Source organism: Lithobates pipiens, unplaced genomic scaffold, assembly GCF_037356315.1.
Source record: "Lithobates pipiens isolate NorthernLeopardFrog02 unplaced genomic scaffold, aLitPip1_a1.2 Scaffold_27, whole genome shotgun sequence".
Classification (NCBI taxonomy): domain Eukaryota; kingdom Metazoa; phylum Chordata; class Amphibia; order Anura; family Ranidae; genus Lithobates; species Lithobates pipiens.
This window is the reverse complement of record NW_027507788.1, coordinates 180,873,916-180,895,068: the sequence shown is the minus strand read 5'-3', so window position 1 is coordinate 180,895,068 and position 21,153 is coordinate 180,873,916. Positions and strand designations below refer to the sequence as shown.

The window sequence follows — 21,153 nt, the reverse complement described above, 5'->3', positions numbered from 1 at the left end:
GAGAAGGATCACTTCAAACAGGATAAGACCACTCTTCAGCGGTGATGGTCAAGGCGAGGTTCCTGAATCCTTGTGGTTCTCCAATGCATGACGAAAACCTCCACTCAGTGGGAGAGCCTTCAGTAGGTCGGAGTATATGCAACAAAGCTCAGTAGAACCAGGAGGGGGAATAAGAATATACTGGTGATCATGAGTATAAAAATGAAAAGAAGTAGCAATATGAGGAGCAAGTGTAATGGGTCCGACATGTTTCGTCCCAATGGACTTCAACTGGGTCATGCTCACGAGTATAAAAATTAAAAGAAGAGCAATATGGGGCGCAAGTGTAGCGAGCCTGATGCGTTTCGTCCCAACGGACTTCAACTGGGGCATGAATACTATTCAGTTCACTATTGTTTTTAGTGCTACACTGTATTTCTTTATTCTGTTTGAACTTTGTTTGTTTGAACGTTAGCAGCTTTTTTCACATATTTTGGTTTAGCTCAGTAATTTCCCACAATTTTCTCACTGTGCTAATGACACTGGCAGGGAATGGGTTAACATTAGGGGCAATCAAAGGGTTAAGTGTGTCCCTAGGGGGGTGCTTTCGAACTGGGTGGGGGGTGTGCTTTGACTGGGGAAAAACAGAGACCCCTGTTTTTTGCTTAACAGAAACACAAGATCTCAATTTTCCTCGCTGGCAGACCGCCGTTCTGCCTCTCCTTAGAATGCTTTCACATCTGCCGATTGGCTCCCGCTGTGTCCAATCACAGCGGGAGCGGGTTCCTGGCGGCACTTGCGCGCCCCAGACCCTGTGCACAAAATTACATACAGGTGCGTGATTTTGCGCAGGAGGGACGCTCTGCCGCAGTATATAAACCATACATAAGTATCCCTGCATAACTTCCAACTTTTACTTTTTGCGATGGGAATGAGGGACACCTATTAGTAAAAGTATGTAGCCATAAGACACACCCCCTTAAAGGAGAATTATATAAAAAACAATTATTAGTTTAACCCACAAGTGCTTTTTTTACCACTACTATTCCTTTATATTGGCTTTTGAAATGTACAAATGCAGCAATTTAGAAATTGGATAAAAGGTTTAGCACCGAGAAATGCTTTTTTAAAGATAAATAGTGCGTTTATTTACAACTTTATAGATCAGGGATGGTTGGAAGCTGTGCTCCTGTGTTGGGTGCTCCTTCCCGCGAGCTCCTAGCAATGCAGAGGATCCCACATCTGGAGGAAAGTCCCTCTTCGCTGGGCTGGAGTGGCTCCCTGTGAGGTTTGGGTTGCTCTGTGTCTCCAGGACAGTGACGGGGAACCTTGGCACCCCAGATGTTTTGAAACTACATTTCCCATGATGCTCATGCACTCTGCAGTGTAGTTGAGCATCATGGGAAATGTAGTTCCAAAACTAAAATCTGGGGTGCCAAGGTTCCCCATCACTGTTTTAGGATCTCCCCGGAAGGATCGTGACCTCTGCAGTGGGGAAGCTGACTGTGCGGGAAGTGCAATTCCTTTTTTCCCTAAAGTTTATTTCTTTTAAGGCTATCATGCGATGATTTGAGTTGAGGAGGCTGGAAATAATAAGAATCTTTGAGACCTTGTTTTTAACCACTTCAGTACCAGGCACTTTTGTCCCTTCCTGCCCAAGCCAATTTTTAGCTTTCAGCACTGTCACACTTTGAATGACAATTGCGCGGTCATGCTACAATGTACCCAAACAATTTTTTTTATCATTTTATTACCACAAAACAGAGATTTATTTTGGTGGTATTTGATCACTGCTGGATTTTTTATTTTTTACAAAAAAGACCAAAGATTTTGAAAAATAAATGTTTTTTACTTTTTTTTCCTGTCAGTAAATTTTGTAACTAAGTAATTTTTCGCTTTCACTGATGTGGGCTGATGAGGCGGCACTGATGGGCACCGATAGGCTGAATTGGGGGCATTGATGAGGTGGCAATTATGGGCACTGATGAGGCAGCACTTATGGGCACTGATTAGGTGGCACTGATGAGGAGGCACTAATATGACACACTTATGGGCACTGCTAGGTGGCACTGATATCATTTTGTTCCCACAAATAGAGGTTTCTTTTGGTGGTATTTGATCACTGCTGGCATTTTTATTTTTTGTGTATCAAAAAGTTTTTATTTGTTTCTGTTATAAAATTTTGTAAATAAATACGTTTTCTCCTTCAATGACTGGCACTGATGAGGATGCACTAATGTACACTGATAAGGTGTCACTTATGGGCACTGATAAGGTGGCACCAATGAGTTGGCACTGATGATCGGCACTGATAGGTGGCACTGATGGACGCTGATAGGCCACACTGATGGACACTGATAGGTGGCACTGGTATGCAGCACTGATGGGCTCTGATAGGCGGCACTGATGGGTACTTATAGGTGGTACTGATAGGTGGCATGGGTGGGCACTAAATAGTGCAATGTCCTGTGAGCCACCACTAACTATGAGCCCAAACCAGGTCTCTAAAATGTTACTTCTCTTTTGAATCAGCTTCTAGCGTTGCACATTTCTAATAAGTCATGCAAAGATAATCAAATCAAATATATAGTACGCTGCGCTATCAAAATTAGAATCAAAATAATAAAATATATCTTGCTAAAAATCAACAGCAATAAAGTGATAATCGTGCATTACATAAATATACATGCAATATTGCAGATAAAGTGACAAATGTGCATTCATGTGAAAAAATACTGTAAATATAACATCCATAAAATGGAATAAAAAACAGTCAATATCCTTAATAAAATGTATATGTGTATATATATATATATATATATATATATATATATATATATATGTGTGTGTGTGTATATATATATATATATATATATATATATATATATGTATGTGTATATATATATATATATATATATATATATATATATATATATATATATATATATATATATATATATACAGTATATACATATATATGTATATAAAAATATATAGCTAGAAAGTGCTACAATGTGCTGTGCAATCTTCAAAATATCTGTCCATAGATGCTCCAAAATATTCCATGCGATTCAGTGGATGTTGTGAAACTAGTCCATTAATAAAGTGCTGTGTTCACATTCAAGTGTTCCCCCCTAGGTATTAGCCGCTCACCTTAGAACGTGTGACCTTGCTGTCAATGCACGCATTAGAACCACTTAAGGGTTCAGCGTTGTATCCAGAATCCTGGTTTGGCCTCACTTATATCTCAGTTTGTCAATGGAATCCCACTTGTGCCTCTGTATATCAATAGAGAGAGGAGGACTTCATGGTGTAGTATGTAAAATCATTTATTAATAAAACACAGTAAAAGCCCACACAGGGTACTCACAATAGCATGGCGCATCATGGCGCCACTCTAAAATAGCGTGAAACAGCGGGATAAACCAGCCGATAACGGGGTGGTGTGCTGATCGTTCCTGGCAGGTCCTCTACCTAGCATTCTGTCCTGTCCCCTTCCCATCGATACAAGAGGTTTTTCGTATCTTCCTCAGGGGGCAATGGCCCGAGCCCTGATGCGCCATGCTATTGTGAGTACCATGTGTAGGATTTTACTGTGTTTGGACAGATATTTTGAAGATATTTTGAAGATTGCACAGCACTTTCTAGCTATATATATATATATATAAATTTTATTAAGGATATTGATTGTTTTTTATTCCATTTTATGGACGTTATATTTACAGTATTTTTTCACATGAATGAACATTTTTCACTTTATTTTCAATATTGCATGTATATTTATGTAATGCACGAGTATCACTTTATTGCTGTTGATTTTTAGCACAATATATTTTATTATTTCGATTAAAATTTTGATAGCGCAGCGTACTATATATTTGATTTGATTATCTTTGCATGACTTATGAGACATGTGCAATGCCAGAAGCTGATTCAAAAGAGAAGTAACGTTTTAGAGGCCTGGTTTGGGCTCATAGTTAGTGGTGGCTCCAGCGTACTATATATTTGATGGGTGGGCACTGATTGGCACTGATAGGTGGCACTGATGGACAATGATAGATGGCATGGCACTGCTGGGCATCACTGATGAGGAGGAATCTGTGAGGAACTGACTGACTGGCAAGATATGTGGGCACTGATTGGCATTATTTGGGCACTTACTGGCATCCCTGGTGGTCTAGTGTCACATCCCCGGTCATCCATCTGTTGTGGGTATCCCTGGTAGTCTTGGTGGTGTCCCTGGTGGTCTAGTGTGGGCATCTGCGGGGGGGGGGGGGCTGCGCTGATAAACAATCAGCACAGACCCCCCCCCCTGTCAGGAGAGCCGCCGATTGGCTCTCCTCTACTCGTGTCTGTGAGGAAAAGCTGATAAATGTCCCTCTCTGTTTATATCGGGATAAGCCATGATTGGTCACTCCTGATCACATGGTAAAGAGCCTCCGTCAGAGTCTCTTTACCGAGATCGGTGTAGCGGTGTGTCAGACTGACACACCACACCACCGATCGCCGCAATGTGTGCCCCCCACGGGCGCCCCACGGCTGTTATTCTGCTGCACATCATATGACGCCCAGTCAGGATAACTGACCTGCCGGCCATCATTCTGCTATAGGCTGGCCAGGAAGTGGTTAATCCTTTATCTGCTTTATGGGTGACAGGAAGAACAGCAATAGCACTTTAAAAAGGTGGGAGGGTTAGCACCCCTGTCAAGCCATTTTGCAGTCTATATCTAATTGGGTAAAATTCAGTCAAAAATGGAAGTGAGGGGGAACCCCCCCTCTTAGAAAATTGCCACTGGAACTGGTGTCCCTATTGGAAGATTTCTCCTCACTTCCTGTTTTGGTGGCAACGGTAACCAAAGACGCTGATAAGTGGGGAGCGGGTTTATCCGGCTTTCCTTCAGTACAGAGCCCAGGCCCCATAAGATTAACAGGAGGGCCCGGCGCAGCAGGAGTAAGTGCAATTACTGAAACCGATCCCCGCTGTGCTTCAGTTTGTAAATGAACAGGGAGCCTCTGAACAAAATGCTTCCTGTTCATTCACTCTGCAGCTGAGGCTACAGAGATAGGATTGAGAAATCTTTGTCCTCAATCTCTCTGTCTCAAAAGTGAGACATTGTGGGGTTCATTTACTAAAGGCCCCTTGATTTCTAAAAGCAGCCCTGACTGTAACATTTTGGATTTCCCATCAATTTCTGTCCCGACGACAAATAGAAAATAAAACTCTTTTACAACAAAAAAAATGCTTTAGCAGCAACACAATCAGGGACAGTCAGACTTGGGAGAAAAGGGCAAAGGTGACCATAGATTGAAGTTCCGCTCTCACATTATGGAGCTAAATATGTTAATCACTACAGATCCGCACTATAGCTGAATGACGGCTACAGCGTGGACCTGCCTTGATGGGACAACGTCTATTGGCGCCGTCCCATGCCCGAGCGGCCTGCACACCCCCTACAGGGTGCACGCAGCGTGCTCTGTGATCAGTGAGTCTATGCAACTCGTTGGATCACAGATCAGAGTAAGGGGTCGATCCCGACCCCTTACCACGTGATCAGCTGTCAGCTAATGACAGCTGATCATGTCATGTCAACAGAGGTAATCGGCTATTTTTTCTCCTCGTGCTGACAGTGTGAGGAGAAAAAAAAACGATCACCGGCGGCCATGAGAGGGACATCAGTCCCGATCATGGCAAGCTGCCGCCTGCTCATCAGTGCCCACCTGTGCCCCCTGCCAGTGCCACCTAACAATAGTCAACAGTGCCACCCATCAGTGCCCACAGTGCCACCTATCAGTGCCCACAATCAGTGCCTCAACAACAGTGCTGCACATCAGTGCCTATCAGTGTCACCTACCAGTGCCCACCAGTGACATCTATCAGTGCCATCCACCTTTGCCACCCATCGGGGCCCACCATTGCCATCTTATCTGTGCCCATCAATGCTGCCTTATCTGTGCCCATCAGTACCACCTTCTCTGTCCCATCAGTGCCACCTTATCTGTCCCCATCAGTGTCGCCTTATCTGTGCCTATCAGTGCCCATCAGTGCAGCCTATCAGTGCCCACCAGTGCCGCCTCATCAGCACATATCATTGAAGGAGAAAAATTACCCATTTGCAAAATTTCATAACAAACTATTAAAGATGATTATTTTTTTCAAAATTTTCCATTTTTTTTGTTTGTTTAGCAAAAAATAAAAATTTCAGCTGTGATTAAATACCACCAAAAGAAAGCTCTATTTGTGAGAAAACAATGTTAAAAATGTCATTTGGGTACAGTGTTTCATGACCGCGCAATTGTCATTCAAAGTGTGACAGCGCTGAAAGCTGAAAATTGATCTGGGCAGAAGGGGGTTTAAGTGCCCAGTAAGCAAGTGGTTAAACTCCACCTTTTTATTCATATTATAATCTTAAAGTATATCTACATTCAAAATTTATTTTTCATTTTGGATAAAGTAGGAAAGGGATACAACTTTTGTTAGTATTTTTTTTTTTTTCCATATGTGTCTCATTGCAGAGATTTCACTTAATTTCCTGTCCTATAGGCCAGGGTTCTCCAAGTTTTCAAAACAAAGGGCCAGTTTACTGCCCCCAGACTTTTGGGGGGCCAGGCTGTGGCCAGTTGGAATAAAAAAAATTTCCTTGTGTCAGTAGGAGTAAACAGTGTCCCATTTTTGGTGTCAGTGGGAGGAATAGTGCCACATTATTGGTATCAGTGGGATAGTGCCCCATCATTGGTGTCAGTGGGAATAATAGTGCCCCATTGTTGGTGTCAGCGGGAGTAGATAGTGATCCATTGTTGGTGCCAGTGGGAGGAATAGTGCCCCATCATTGGTGTCATTGGAGGAAAAGTGCCCCATCGTTGGTGTCAGTGGGAGTAAACAGTGCCCCATTGTTGGTATTAGTGGGAAGATAAATGCCCCAATCATTGGTGTCAGTAGGAGGAAAAGTGCCCCATCATTGGTATCAGTGGCAGGAATAGTATCCCACCATTGATATCAGCGGGTGGAAGGGTGCCCCATCGTTGGTGTCAGTGGGAGGAATAGTCCTCCATTGTTGGTGTCAGTGGCAAGAATTATGCCCCCATTGTTGGTGTCAATAGAAATAATAGTGTCCCAGGGGCTTGATGTAACAAAGAAAAGGGCTGCATCTGGACCCAAGGCCGCAGTTTGGAGACCACTGCTGTAGGCTCAACAGAAAGTGAAAAAATATCTGTCAGATGTGAGCGAAAGTCACCGCACATTACAATCTGTGTAAATAAATGTTAGATTTGCCAAAATTATGTAACATGAGAACCTACCTAAACTATCCCATCATTTTGTATCCAACCAGAAAGGCCTTTGCACTACATACGTGTTGACAGTTGATAGATCTAAAGGAGATACAGTCAGGTTGTGTACCCTGTATATGGTCAGATTAAGACAGTCGGCTTGGGAACAGGTGTCCTCATTGGAAGATTCCCCTTATTCCTGTTCCGATGGCAGCTCAACATTTTTAATCTACCCTTCCATTAATTTTCTGTGGCATTGGTTATATGGTCAATTAGAAAAAATGCACATCTCCCTAACATGGACCAAAAAAAAACTGTCAGGGTTTCTAACCCCCACTCCTCTCTATCCAAATCTAAAAAACAAGTATTGCCTTTAGGTATGCTTTAAGTTGGTTGACAGTAGCAGACTCTAGCACTGGTGTTCCGAATCCACAAAGAAAGAGAACAAGTGCTACAGAGAGAACATGGGATAGAGAGGTAAAAGTGAGCCATACTTTAGGAGTAATTCCAGAAAAAAAATGGTCTCTCCCACAAAAAGGCAAGGTGCCAGTGTTACCAATTGTGTTTTTTTATTTTTTTGCTAGTTCGACAATATAAAGTAGCCTTTCTCAACCTTTAACCCAAGAGGAACCCTTGATATTATTTTCTGGTCTCAGGGAACTGTTAAAATCATAGACTCCTTACTTGGTGGTCAATGTGAAGAATGTTGCTTACCTTGGTTGTGAGTGGGAAGAATACCCCTTACCTTGGTGGTGAGTGGGATTCCCCGTCTTACAGTGGTTGTCAAAATGCCACCCTTACAGACCGCTAAAAATCTCATTAGTATCATGCAACTGGCTCTGCCAAGTAACGTTGGTTGCAGAACTATGCAGGGACCATCAAATAGAAAGTAATTTAGCCACAACTCAAGGAAACCTCTACAGCAGTGATATGCAATTAGCGGACCTCCAGCTGTTGCAAAACTACAAGTCCCATCATGCTCTGCTTCTAGGTGTCATGTTTGTGGCTGTCAGAGTCTTGCTATGCCTCATGGGACTTGTAGTTCTGCAACAGCTGGAGGTCCGCTAATTGCATATCCCTGCTCTAGAGAAACTATGGTTGAGAATGGCTGAGTCTATCATGGTAGGGTGAAGTCCTATTTATTGGCCATGGCAGGTAGACAGGTTTTGAAATGTTAGTGCACATGTTTCTGTTGACGTAGAAATAGAATTAGCAGGTCAACTTGCCAGCAAGGACACATCACTTAAACACCGGATTTGGAGGCTATGGGGTATGACAAGTGTCTTGTGTAATCTGCCTCCAGAATAATGATTGTACTTTCACAGGATCTCTGAAGCTGGCCATGACTCACCCGGAGTTTTACTGGTATGTGGATGAGAATCTCACGACAGAAAACCTGAAAAGTTCTCTACTGCGGAGCGAGATTTTATTTGGCGCTCCTCTGCCCAATTACTATTCTGTGGAAGACCGATGGGAAGAACAGCACAGGAAGTTTCAAAACTTTGTCACCTCCTACGTTGGCATTCTGTCCAAAGAGTCCACCAGGTAAGCCGTTGGCTTTGATCACTCTTTTAATGTTTCATATTAAAGTAAATGGAAGCCAAAATATATATTTTTAATTTTGGAGTGTGGAAAGGCTAGAACCCTTGTAACGTTTTTATCGCTGTGTGTTCCCACTGGGGAGTTATACCCTATCTTAAGCCTAGTATACACCATTAGAAAATCAGACAAATGAGCTTTGCATTTTTTGGTTCCCTCGTCCCATGTTAAAAGCGAGAAAACCTAAAACGGTACAAAAATTCTCAAATGACAGAGGACAACTTCCTACCTACTTATGGTCTGTGTCTAGTCTATGGTCATACATTGTTTCCGACCATGCACGGAATTACTCATTCAATTTTTATAGTACGATTACTGTGCTAAATTCAGACGTTATCATAACGAACAAGAAAAAATTTACAACGTGCCCCTTTTTTGTCTAAACATTCCATATTGGCTCTCAAAATCAGTGTACTTATGAACAGAAAATTACGTTTTCGGCCCATTTTCTAATAGTGTGTACTAGGCTTTATCTGTCCTGGTGACTACTGTCACGGAGACTAAAAGTGAAAATTTTACAGTTGCCACTGGAAGATGAATAGATGGGAAATCTTCCAGTGGGTGGAATTTATTTCAATGGCCACTGTCTACAAGGGGAAGATGAATAGATGGGAAAACTTCCAGTGGGTGGAATTTATTTCAATGGCCACTGTCTACGAGGGGAAGATGAATAGATGGGAAAACTTCCAATGGGGGCATTTATTCCAAATGCAGCTGTCTACGAAGGGAATTGTTCTTTGTTGTGGAGAGATTTTCTTTTATTACCTTTTGTGTCTCTGGCAAGGAAACCAGAGGAACATCTTTACAATAAGGCACATGCATGGTTTGGTAATTCTGACTTGTGCCCTACTGTTCCATGTGAAATGTGAGTTTTAATGATAGGCACACTTGAAGACATTAAAGGAGTTCTGCATGCTTCTCTAGAAAGGATTCAACATCGGGTGGAATTGGAGTCTTTTTTTTTGACTGTCTGTGATGAGTAAAACACGTCTCCCTTGGGGCGCACCGTGCCAGATCTGTATCGAACTCTCTGAACTTGTACAGAGCTTATGACAGCCACACGCTTGAATAGGCTCCAAGAGTTTTCACGTAACTAGACAGAAGCATGCTCCTATGCAGTCTAGATTCACTCTTCCGCTAGAAGAGGTTACTGCACAGACGGGAAACAAAATCTCAGAAAGGAGAAAATAGTCTGTTTTCACCTCAAATGTAAAATCTTAATGAGACAGCTTGTTTATAATTAAAGCGAGATGCTGGGGTTAGCCGATTCTGCTAAAAGCATTGTGAAAAGTCTCTTCGGAGTGGTGTGTTCAGAAAACCGAGCCAGTTTCAAGGCCGACTCCTCAGCATTCTTCTCTTCCAGTCCTAATAGACAATTCTTTGTTGAGTTGTTGCTGGGTGTTTATGCTCTGTCTGAAGCATTCTATATTTGTATCTTGCTGAATGGATTACCCTGTATATGAGGCCACCAGGAACAGTCAGTCAGCCACTCTAGTTAATGCAGCATAAACATTCCTACCATCCACTCTTTACCACAATCTTCCACACCCTCTACCATCTAATCCCTACCTCAGTCCTCTACATTCTACACAAGTGTTCTCCAACCTGTGGCCCGTTGGCTGGATGTGGCCCTTTGCATGCCCTTGGGGCACCATTCTTCCTGTTGACACCAACAGTGGGGTACTATTCCTTCCTTTGACAGGACAATGTGGCATTATTACCTCCACTGACATCAACAATGGGGCATATCTCCCACTGATATAAATGATTGGGTACTATTCCTCTCACTGACAACAATGGGGCACTATTCCTCACTGACAACAATGATCATAGGTGTGCGCACAGGGTGTGCCTGGGCACACCCTAATCACCCCATGTGGTGCAGATTCCCCCTGTTTAGACTCCTGTTGTTTCACCAAAGCCCCCTAATTGGGCCCCTAAAAAAAATGTATTATAAAAAATAAAATACTAAAAATAAAACGGACACCGGCCCGCTGCCCTACGGACACCAGTGGTATATATTCACATGCATTTGGGCTTGAGCTTTGGAGTGCACACCCTAATGCAATAGGCTGTGCACACCTATGACAATGATGGGGCACTATTTCTCCCAATGATATAAATGATTGGGTACTATTCCTTTTACCGACACCAATGATGTGGCACTATTCCTCCCACTGACACCAAGGATTGGGCATAATTCCTCCCACTGATATCAACGATGGGGTACTATTCCTTTCACTAATACCAATGGCAGCACACTATTCCCCCTTCTACTGACCACAGGTGCTATGTTACTTTTTTACTCCCTTCGACCACTAAGCCTGAGTTATTGTCTACTCCCACAGGGATGTTTTCTACTCCCACTGGCTACAGTCTGGCCCCTCTAAAATCTGAAGGACAGTAAGCTGACCCTTTGTTTAGAAAGTTTAGAGTTCCCTGGTCTACACCATTCATTATCCACTCTTATCCCCAATCAGACACATCCTTCACCATTGAACAGTGGCGGCCCATCCATTAGGGGCGCAGGGGCGCTGCCCCCTAATCCATGCACCCGACCCCTGATCTACATGGATTTCAATGTTGTTGTTTTTTAAAGCACGTGATTAGAACCTGAGGCTCTTATTGGCTTCAAAAAAGGGTGGACTTGGGGGGCAGACCACTGTGCCCTGAGCCCGCCCAATGGTGTGACATTAGCGAAATACTATTCGCTAATGTCTTCCTACTTCTCCTTCTGGCCAGTCAGGAAGTGTGTCCTGAGATCATATTGGCCAGGGAGTCTTAGGACCATAGGATAATCGGGTCCAGGACCCACTTCCTATTCGTCCAAGAGGATAAGCAATACCTGTTTGGCCGGAAGGAGAAGCAACGAGAAGCTGGAGTGAGGAGCAGCATCGGCTTCCTAAGGTAAGGCTACTGATGGCTGCTGTACATCTGTCGGGGGGGAGGGGGCACGGCCATTCGTATCCTGTTGGGGAGGGGGGCAGGTTTGTTTGCAGCCCACCACAAAAAAAAATATTGAGCACCAGCCGCTTCTGCTATTGGATCCTTACTCCAAACCTCTACCGCCTACTCACCCCCTACCTTTATACCCTCTTCATTCACTCCTTACCCAGATCTTCCACTCCCTCCACCATTCATTTCTTACCTCATTCCTCCACACCCTGCACAATTTACTACTTACTTAAATCCTCCACACCTTCCGCCATTCAGACTTTACACCAATCCATTACACCCTCCATCAATCACTCCTTACCCCTATCCTAAACACCCCTCACCAATCACTCTTTTGCCGAATCCTTCACAACCTTCACCGTTCACTCCTTATCCCAGTCTGCCACCATTTACATCTTACTCCAATGTTACACACTTTTCCCAGTTCAATCCTTATCCAAATCCTCCACACCCTCCTCACTTCACTCCCCACCCCAATCTTCCACCACACCCTCCCTAGTTCACTCCCCCCCAATCTTGCACACCCTCCCTAGTTCACTCAATTCACCTTCCATCATCCACTTCATACCCCAATCTTCCAAGTCTTCTGCTATCCACTCCTTACTCCAATCCGCCACACCCTCCTCCATCACACCTTACCCCAAAACTTCACACCCTCCACGATTCACTTCTAACCCTAATTCCCCACATTCTCCTCCATTCACACCTTATCCCAATACTTCACAACTTCTGCCATACATTCTTTACTCCTATTCTCCATATCCTCCCCTATCACACCTTGCCCCAATCCTCCAAACCTTCTACCATTAGCTCTTTACATTAATTCTTCACACCCTCCAACATTCACATCTTATCCCAATCCTACACATCCTCTGCCATTTACTCCTAAATACTCAATCTTTCAAACCCATTACTATTTACTCCTTGCCCCAGACTTCCACATCCTCAACCGATCATTTCTTGCCTCCACTTCCTATGACAATTTCTTCTAACCCCAATACTCAACACCCTCCACCAATTATTCCTTATACTAACCCCTCAAGTCTTTATTTTATCTCTGTTTGGAATTTACAGACCTCAGGTACCCATATTTAATTTGTGTCTCCGGTTTAGCAGTTTTGCACAGTGACTAGATCTTACAAGACATGAGTGGCCCTTCAGGTAGAGGGAAGCTACACCAAGCCACTGTTTGCCCGATAGAAGAAGGCTTGAGGGGTATGTGATTATGCTGTATATGGGGCACTTCTGAGGACAGGAAAGAGAGGACAGAAAATTCCGAATATTATTGCTGCTGCACATACGTTGCTACTATTGACAACTTGCAACCATATGCAAGATTTGCTAAGTAGCAGGGAAATTAGTTAATTGGGCTAGTTACTCTTTATATAATATTCACATTTGCTGTAATTAAATGAAGACTTGACATCACTTTTCCCTTCTGGAAATGCTACTTTCCAGGTTTTCTGCACCATTGATAATTTATTTGTCACTGAACGGGTGCAAGCATGCCGCTAGTTGTGGTGTTGGGGTGATTATACCTATTTAGCAGTTGCATTTTTCCAATATATTATGCCAGTCCAAGCTGCATTTTAGGGCATGGTAGCCCACTTTTATTTAACAGAATGTAATGGTTGACATAGAAATGAGTTGCCCACGCAGGGGTTTCCACCATCGGAAGCAACTGATAATGCTAAGCCACCTGGCTCCCTTGTCAGCAGCAGTCTTCTTACCAGTCCTTCTGACTGTATTGTCTAGTTCTTCTGGTTCTCTCGCTCAGCCTTTAGTCGCAGCACCCTGCTGCATGGCCACTCCTGGCCTCTGGATAGGGGTTCTCCTGATACCCAGATAGGAGCCAACCTGACTACTGTGAGGAGACCTCCTGTCTTCTGGTTACTGGATATGGCACCTCGGACCCCTGGTTGAGACCTCCTAACTCTTAACTCCTGGCTAGGGCACCTCTGACCCATGGGTGATACCTCCTGTCTCTTGACTCTTGATTGGGAGTCCTTTGACTTATGGGGGAAACCTCCTGTGTCCAATATGGGAGCTGTCTCCAAACTGGGAGTCCTGGCCTATTCTCAATTTATGAGTATATAACGACCCTGCACACCTGTGTACTCAGACAGGCTGCAGGCATCCAGTAAAATCCGGGCACAGGATTAAAGGTTCCTTCCCACTGAAGACACTTTTGGAACCTTCAAGCTCTGGGCTCCAATCCAAGTTTACAGAATCCAGACAAAGCCAAAAACACAGCTTTCTCCACTCAGAAACGGTAGTCTGGAACTTTAATCCTGATTGCGACTCCTGTGCCATTTTCTCCTACATTTTCACAGTGGTAGACCCTTGCACTGTCACATAGTGAACTCAAAACTTCTAATCCACATATTTGTTCTATCTCAATAATTAAAAAAATATTAAAGACATTAGCGTGTACTTGCCTCAATCCAGAGCACCAAGTGTAATTTCTATGTGCTGCCCCATTCCTCTGCTATCAGCATGAGTAATTTCTGACTTTCTGACACCAAGAGAAAAAAAAGGTTACAGGGGAGGGAGCACTAGCACACAGCATGTGATTGACAGCATCAGCTCCAATCATGTGTGCTGTGTGGAGGGGTGTGTGTCCCTTTCCTCCAATCAGCTCTCAGAGCTCTTCTTACTGAGCTCTGCAGAGTGTAACTTTATCTCCCCACCCCCTGATTTCTGAAAGCTCAGACAATCTGTATAAATTCTGCACTTTGAACAGCTGTAGAGAAGAGAATAGAAGACTGCAGATAAACAGTTACAACATATGTGGGGGTATTTCCTTTTTCTCTGTGTATCATCTGAGACAACTTTAATTGTTAAACACTTAAGGACTGCCCGCTGTCGTTATACACCGCTACTTTGATGTTAAATACCGTTGTTATGGGAGCAGCTAGCTGCCATAACCCGGTATTTTTAAAAATGGTTGCCGTTCCTGTTTCAGATAAAAGTAATCTCAGCAGTGGATTCTCCGTGAGATCACTTTTATTGAGGGCGGGAGAGGGCCCCTTCTCCAGCTGCTCACTGGTCGTCTCCACCACTTACCGGAGCCGTTGGTAGTGCCGGAGATGATCGGATCCTTTCCCCTCACAGCCTAGATGCCGAGTGAGGGAAAGATGGCCCCCGCTTGGCACCATAGCATTGGAGAGCGGAAGCGACGTCAAACATCACTTCCGCCCAATACTCTTAAAGGGGAATGACATTTAATTTTTATTTTTTTCATTTTAATTTAATTTTTTATTTATTGAATTGAATTTTTATTTTATTAAATATGAGATCTGAGGTCTTTTTGGCCCCATATCTAATATTTAAGAGGTCCTGTCATGCTTTTTGTTCTATTTCTAGGGATGTTTACATTCCTTGTAATAGGAATAAAAGCAAGTTAATTACAAACCGCGCTCCCTTTAGAGTGCAAATAAAAACATTTTATTTAATATTTTTCATTTAATAATTCAAAAGTTTCCACCTGCGTGAGTTGATGGTTTTTGCCATCTATAATATATCAGGAATAAAAGCGACCCAAATATTTTTTTTAAAAAGGACAGTGTAAAAATAAAAAATAAAAAGTTAAATAAATAAGAAATTTTTTTTTTTTTTAAAGAGACCTATCCTGCTGAGCTTGCTCGCAGAAGCGAGCACTTACGTAAGTCGCAACCGCATATGAAAACGCTGTTCAAACCACACATGTGAGGTATCGTCACAATTGTTAGAGTGAGAGCAACAATTCTAGCACTAGACCTCCTCTGTAAATCTAAACATGTAACCTGTAGATATTTTTAAACGTCGTGTGGCAGGTAAGTGAGGCTTATTGGCAATGGAGGAGGGGGCGCTCTTTAACGCTGCCCTAGGTGGCTTGGGGAAGAATAAGGCTGCTTTCACACTGGGGCGAGAGCAGCGTCGGCGGTAAAACGCCGCTATTTTTAGCGGCGCTTTACCGTCGTTTTAGCGGCGGTGTGCGGGCGCTAGCGGGGTGGTTTTAACCCCCGCTAGCGGCCGAAAAGGGGTTAAACCCGCCCGCAAAGCGCCGCTGCAGCGGCGCTTTGCCGGCGGTATTGCCGCGGTGTCCCATTGATTTCAATGGGTAGCAGCGGTATAGGAGCGGTGAATACACCGCTCCTTCACCGCTGCAAAGATGCGGCTGGCAGGACTTTTTTCACCGTCCTGCCAGCGCATCGCTCCAGTGTGAAAGCCCTCCGGCTTTCACACTGGAGTTAAAGGGGCCGGTTTTTTTCAGGCGTTACACAGGCGCTATTTATAGCGCTGTAACGCCTGAATACCGCCCCAGTGTGAAAGCAGCCTTACAGCTGTGATGATTCTGCTTATTATAAACTCCAAGTGATTGATATTTCCTATTTCTCTGCCAATGCAATTGCCGAGCAATCCCCGGTAGTTTTGTATTTCCGCTACAGATACTAATTTAAAGCAATCTGCAGCTTCATTTAGACCTTCACTATAAATTCTGGGAGTAAATGGCTCTTCTGTCTTAATGTGATTAGAATTGAATTCTGTTTAGCACCTGCCACGTTTGATACAAGCATTTCCCGTATTTTAATACATTAGCCGCTGTTATTTCTTTTTAACACTTGATGTGTGAAGAACTGGGTAACTTGCTGAGAGTGGGCCTGTGGGAAAAGCTAACGGCGAAAGTGGAAATCCTTAGTGAAGACCTGACAGCCTAAGCCGTCAAAACTCGCTATTTGTTCTAAGATCATTCACCACCGCCCGCAGCTTCCTCTAAGAGATCCCTATGTCTGTGCATCGGAGGATGGGAGCAACGTTCCCCAAACTGGCAATGCCAAGTCGGAGGTAGCACACTCCTCAGGGTACCTTCTCCTAATGGGATTAGATAGGACTAACTTCCCTGACTTCAAGGTTTACCACGCCCCCATCCAATCCAAATCTGCAGCCATTAAAATATTATGTATAAATATAATATATAAAATATTAACTATCAAAAATAGGTAATAGGTTTACCTTACGTGCATGGCAGAAAGTATGAAGAGGCTAAAAACTGTTAAACTAAATTAGATAGATAGAAAGATCGATAGATAGGTAGATAGATAGGTAGATAGATAGATAGATAGATAGATAGATAGATAGATAGATAGATAGATAGATAGATAGATAGATAGATAGATAGATAGATAGATGCATCAATCAATAGATTATAAAATAGGATCAATAGATGAATTATTAGATTAATGGTGGAGAAACCCTTGTCTCTTGTAGTTGGTGACCAGGTTTGCACACATCTCAGGAGAGATTTTGGTTCACTCTTTACAGATCTTCTCTAAATCCTTAAGGATTCTTGGCTGTCATTTGGCAACGTGAAGTTTCAGCTCCCTCAGTACATTTTCTATGGGATTAAGGTCTGGAGAATTGCTAGGCCACTCCTCCATGACCTTAATGTGCTTCTTCTTCAGCCACTCCTTTGTTGCCTTAGCGGTATGTTTTGGGTATGTTTTGGGTCATTGTCATGCTGGAAGACCCATCCATGACCCATCTTCAGTGTTCGGGCTGAGGGAAGAAGATTCTCATCCAAGATATTACAAAACACTTCCCCATCCATTAGCCCCTCAATGCTGCAAAGTCGGCCTGTTCCTTCAGCAGAGAAACAGTCCCAAAGCATAATGTTTCCACCTCTGTGCTTGCTTGTAGGGATGATGTTCTTAGGGTCATAGCCATCATTTTTCTTCCTCCAAACAGGGCCAGTCAAGTTAATGCTAAAGAGCTCAATTTTGGTCTCATCTGAGCACAGCACTTTCTCCCAATCCTTCTCTGAATCATTTAGATATTCATTGGCATGACTGTACATATGCCTTCTTGAGGAGGGGGACCTTGCCGGTGCAGCAGCATTTCAACCCTTGGCGGTGTTTTGTGTTACCACTGGTTTGTTTGCTGACTGCAGTCCCAACTGCCTTGAGAGCATTCACTAGATCCTTATGTGTAGCTCTGGGCTGATCCCTCACTCTTCTCATGATCACCCTTACTCCATGAGGCAAAATCTTGCATGGAGCTCCAGACCGAGGGTGATTGATGGTTATTTTGTACTTCTTCCATTTGTGAATAATTCCTCCAGTAGTTGTCTCTTTCTCACCGAGCGAATTGCTGATGTCTTGTAGCCCATTCCAGCCTTGTGCAGGTCTACAATCTTATCCCTGTCGTCTTTTGACAGCTCTTTGGTCTTGCCCATAATGGTGAGGTATGAATGGAAGCAAGAGATTCTGTGGACAGGTGTATTTTATACACATTACGAGCACCTTCTTATATTGGCAGATTAGCACATACTGTAGCCAATCTGTGGGAGACAGAATTATTGTTGGTTGGTAGAGGATCAAATGCTTATTTTACTCCCTGAACTGCAACTCGATTTATAAAATTAGTTTCATGTGTTTTTTTCTGGATTTTTGGTTGATATTCTGTCTCTGTCATTTAAAATACACCTATGATAACATTTATAGACCCTTCATTTCTTTGTAAGTGGGCAAACCTACAAATTCTGTAAGGGATCAAATAATTATTTTCCCCACTGTAGAGATAGATAGATCTATAGATAGACAGATACATAGATAGATATATAGATAGACAGATAGATAGATATGTAGTGCTCCCCCTGGGTCTACTGGGAGCAAAGTAGTACCTTCAGATACAGGGAGCGAGCTTACATTCACCCCAAGGCTGTGTCCATGGCTATAATGGGAAGTTGAACAGAATTTAGGCGCCAGTCACTTTAGATATTTTTCAATGATAAAAGTTGTAGAAGAGAGGTTTAGGGGAGGTTTTAGAAACACTTTTTAGCAGATCGCTTAAAGACTCCTTGAATCCAAAGGACAACAGCTTTCTTTTTAGAAGATCTTGAATACCTGGATAAGACCCTATCACAGACTTAGCAGCCAAGAGCTAGTTACCTTGTTTAGATTGTAGAACAGCTTAACAGTACCAGAACGTTTAAGGCGACACGGCAGTACTGTAAGGGTAGTTTAGATATAGGTCATTTGGCATCCTTCAAATGAGTCACCAGGCCTTCACCCTGGGCTCTCTACAGCAAGAGTCCTCCCCTGGATCTCCTCAGCTCGGCTCGGCTTCCTGTACATAAGCAAGACAGCCTATGGACCACCTTAGGGTTAGTAGGCCCCAGACAGACTTCCCGGCCTACTGCAGAATAGGCAGCAGTGCATCCTCAAACCAGAAGGGCCCAGAGGTAAAGACTAACTAGAGCACATGGCATCAGTCCAATATATTCCCCTTCCCAGAATGCACAGTGGCCAGGAACCTCCTACTGGGCTGTTTCCAGAAAAATAATATTCATTACAGCTCAACCTAGTTGTAATTCTCACACTGTCCTGTGGTACCAGTGACACCTACTGGCAATAGTGGGAAATGCACAACCCAGCCAAGTTTAGAACAGGACCAAATATATAATCAATTCTGAGCTGTTTACAGCTCAGCCAAAAACTAAATTTACACTATACCCCCTGATTTTAGGAACAGGGGGCTACAGATAGATAGATTGCTAGATAGATAGATAGATAGATAGATAGATAGATAGATAAATAGATAGATAAATAGATAGATTAAATGATTGAATGAATGGATGAGAGAGAGAGAGATACAGCAGATAATGGATATAGAGATAGTTAAGAATGATCAACTTTTTTGTTCTCCGTAGAAGAAAGTTCTTTGTTATGGGATTGCCGCTCGACTTTCTTTCTCCTTGCAGATAAAACTTTGCGTTCACACAGCCTTTCCTTCCTTTCCTTTAATAAAACACAATTACAATTCCTGTGGCATTTATTTCTAAATAAAATATGTACAGCCGTAATAAAAAATGCATAAATGTCACTTTCAGTTGCGCACGGAATCTCCCCCCCCCCCAGCCCCCGGCTGCTGACGAAGCGGGATCGCTCTCACCTGGGCCTCTGCGGATTGACACCGCATTGTTCTGCTAAATAGCGCTGTCTTCTCGAATGTGCCGACGTTCTACAGAAGAGACACAATCTTTAGCTGCGTTTCTGTGGACGTCAGCAGTTTGCACAGGGGGAAAGTACAAAAACCCACTGACAGGCCTGACAGGCTGGGAAAAAAAACATGCCAAGGAAATTAGGAAGCGGTCTGGGACTGGAGCAAGCTTGGCTATTGTCAGTGTGAAGAATAAATATATTCCTAATGTACAGCCTGTGCCACCTACCAGAATTCTCCTGTTAGAATATTAAATTGTACGTCAAAGACAGGAGAAAAGCTATGGACACTTACTGTCCCTTAAAGCTGAAGCCCAGGCACAAAAATGGTCATTTAAATATAAGGACATATAGTGGATATAAAAAGTCTACACACCCCTGTTAAAATGTCAGATTTGTGTGATGTAAAAAAATGAGACCAAGATAAATCATTTTGAGAACTTTTTCCACCTTATGAGACCTACAAACTGTACAACTCAGTTGAACAACAAACTGAAATCTTTTAGGTGGAGGGAAGGAAAAATGAAAAACTAAAATAATATTATTATTATTATTCAGGATTTATATAGCGCCAACAGTTTGCGCAGCGCTTAAATATGGTTGCATAAGTGTGCACACCTCTAAACTACTACTTTGTTGAAGCATCATTTGATTTCATTGGGTATGAGTCAGCATGGCACATCTTGACTTGGCAATATTTGCCCACTCTTTGTAAAAACACTCCAAATCTAGATGTCAGATTGTGAGGGCATCTCCTGTGCACAGCCCTCTTCAGATCACCCCACACATTTCCAATCTGATTCAGGTCTGGGCGATTCCAAAACTTGAATCTTCTTCTGGTGAAGCCATTCCTTTTTTTTTTTTTTTACAAGCAGAATGTTCCTTTATTGAGACAAGAAGGTCAAGGCATGATACAAAATTTGTCCAACATGGACTAAATCAAAAGACATAGTACAGGTGAGTTTTTAAGACAGGTAATAATGGCGCGTACACACGAGCGGTGTTTCGTCTGAAAAATCATCCAAGATTTTTCTGACGGAATTCCGTTCAAGCTTGGCTTGAACACACACGGTCACACAAAAGTTCCCTGAACTTTCGACCGTCAAGAACGCAGTGACGTACAACACTACTACAAGCCAAGAAAATTAAGTTCAATGCTTCCGAGCATGCGTTGAATAGTTCCGAGCATGAGTAGGAATTTTGCACGTCCTAATTGCTACAGACGATCGGAATTTCCAATCAAAACTTTTTCTGACCGAAAAATTGAGAACATCCTCTCAATCTTTTGCTGGCTGGAATTCGGCCAGCAAAAGTCAGATGGAGCATACACACGGTCGCATTTTCCAACCAAAAGCTCTCTTCGGTCTTTTGCTGG

The 21,153-nt window shown here is 43.1% G+C and overlaps 1 protein-coding gene across 2 annotated transcripts in view; it reads left to right on the top strand.

Annotated features, from left to right (window-relative positions):
* The window catches only part of DISP3 (dispatched RND transporter family member 3), a 278,254-nt gene that overhangs the window by 84,878 nt on the left and 172,223 nt on the right, over positions 1–21,153 (top strand). For both annotated transcript variants that reach the window (XM_077457961.1, XM_077457962.1), the window contains exon 3: positions 8,571–8,790. In XM_077457961.1, the coding sequence (XP_077314087.1) occupies positions 8,571–8,790 (220 nt within the window). The remainder of the gene's footprint in view (positions 1–8,570; positions 8,791–21,153) is intronic.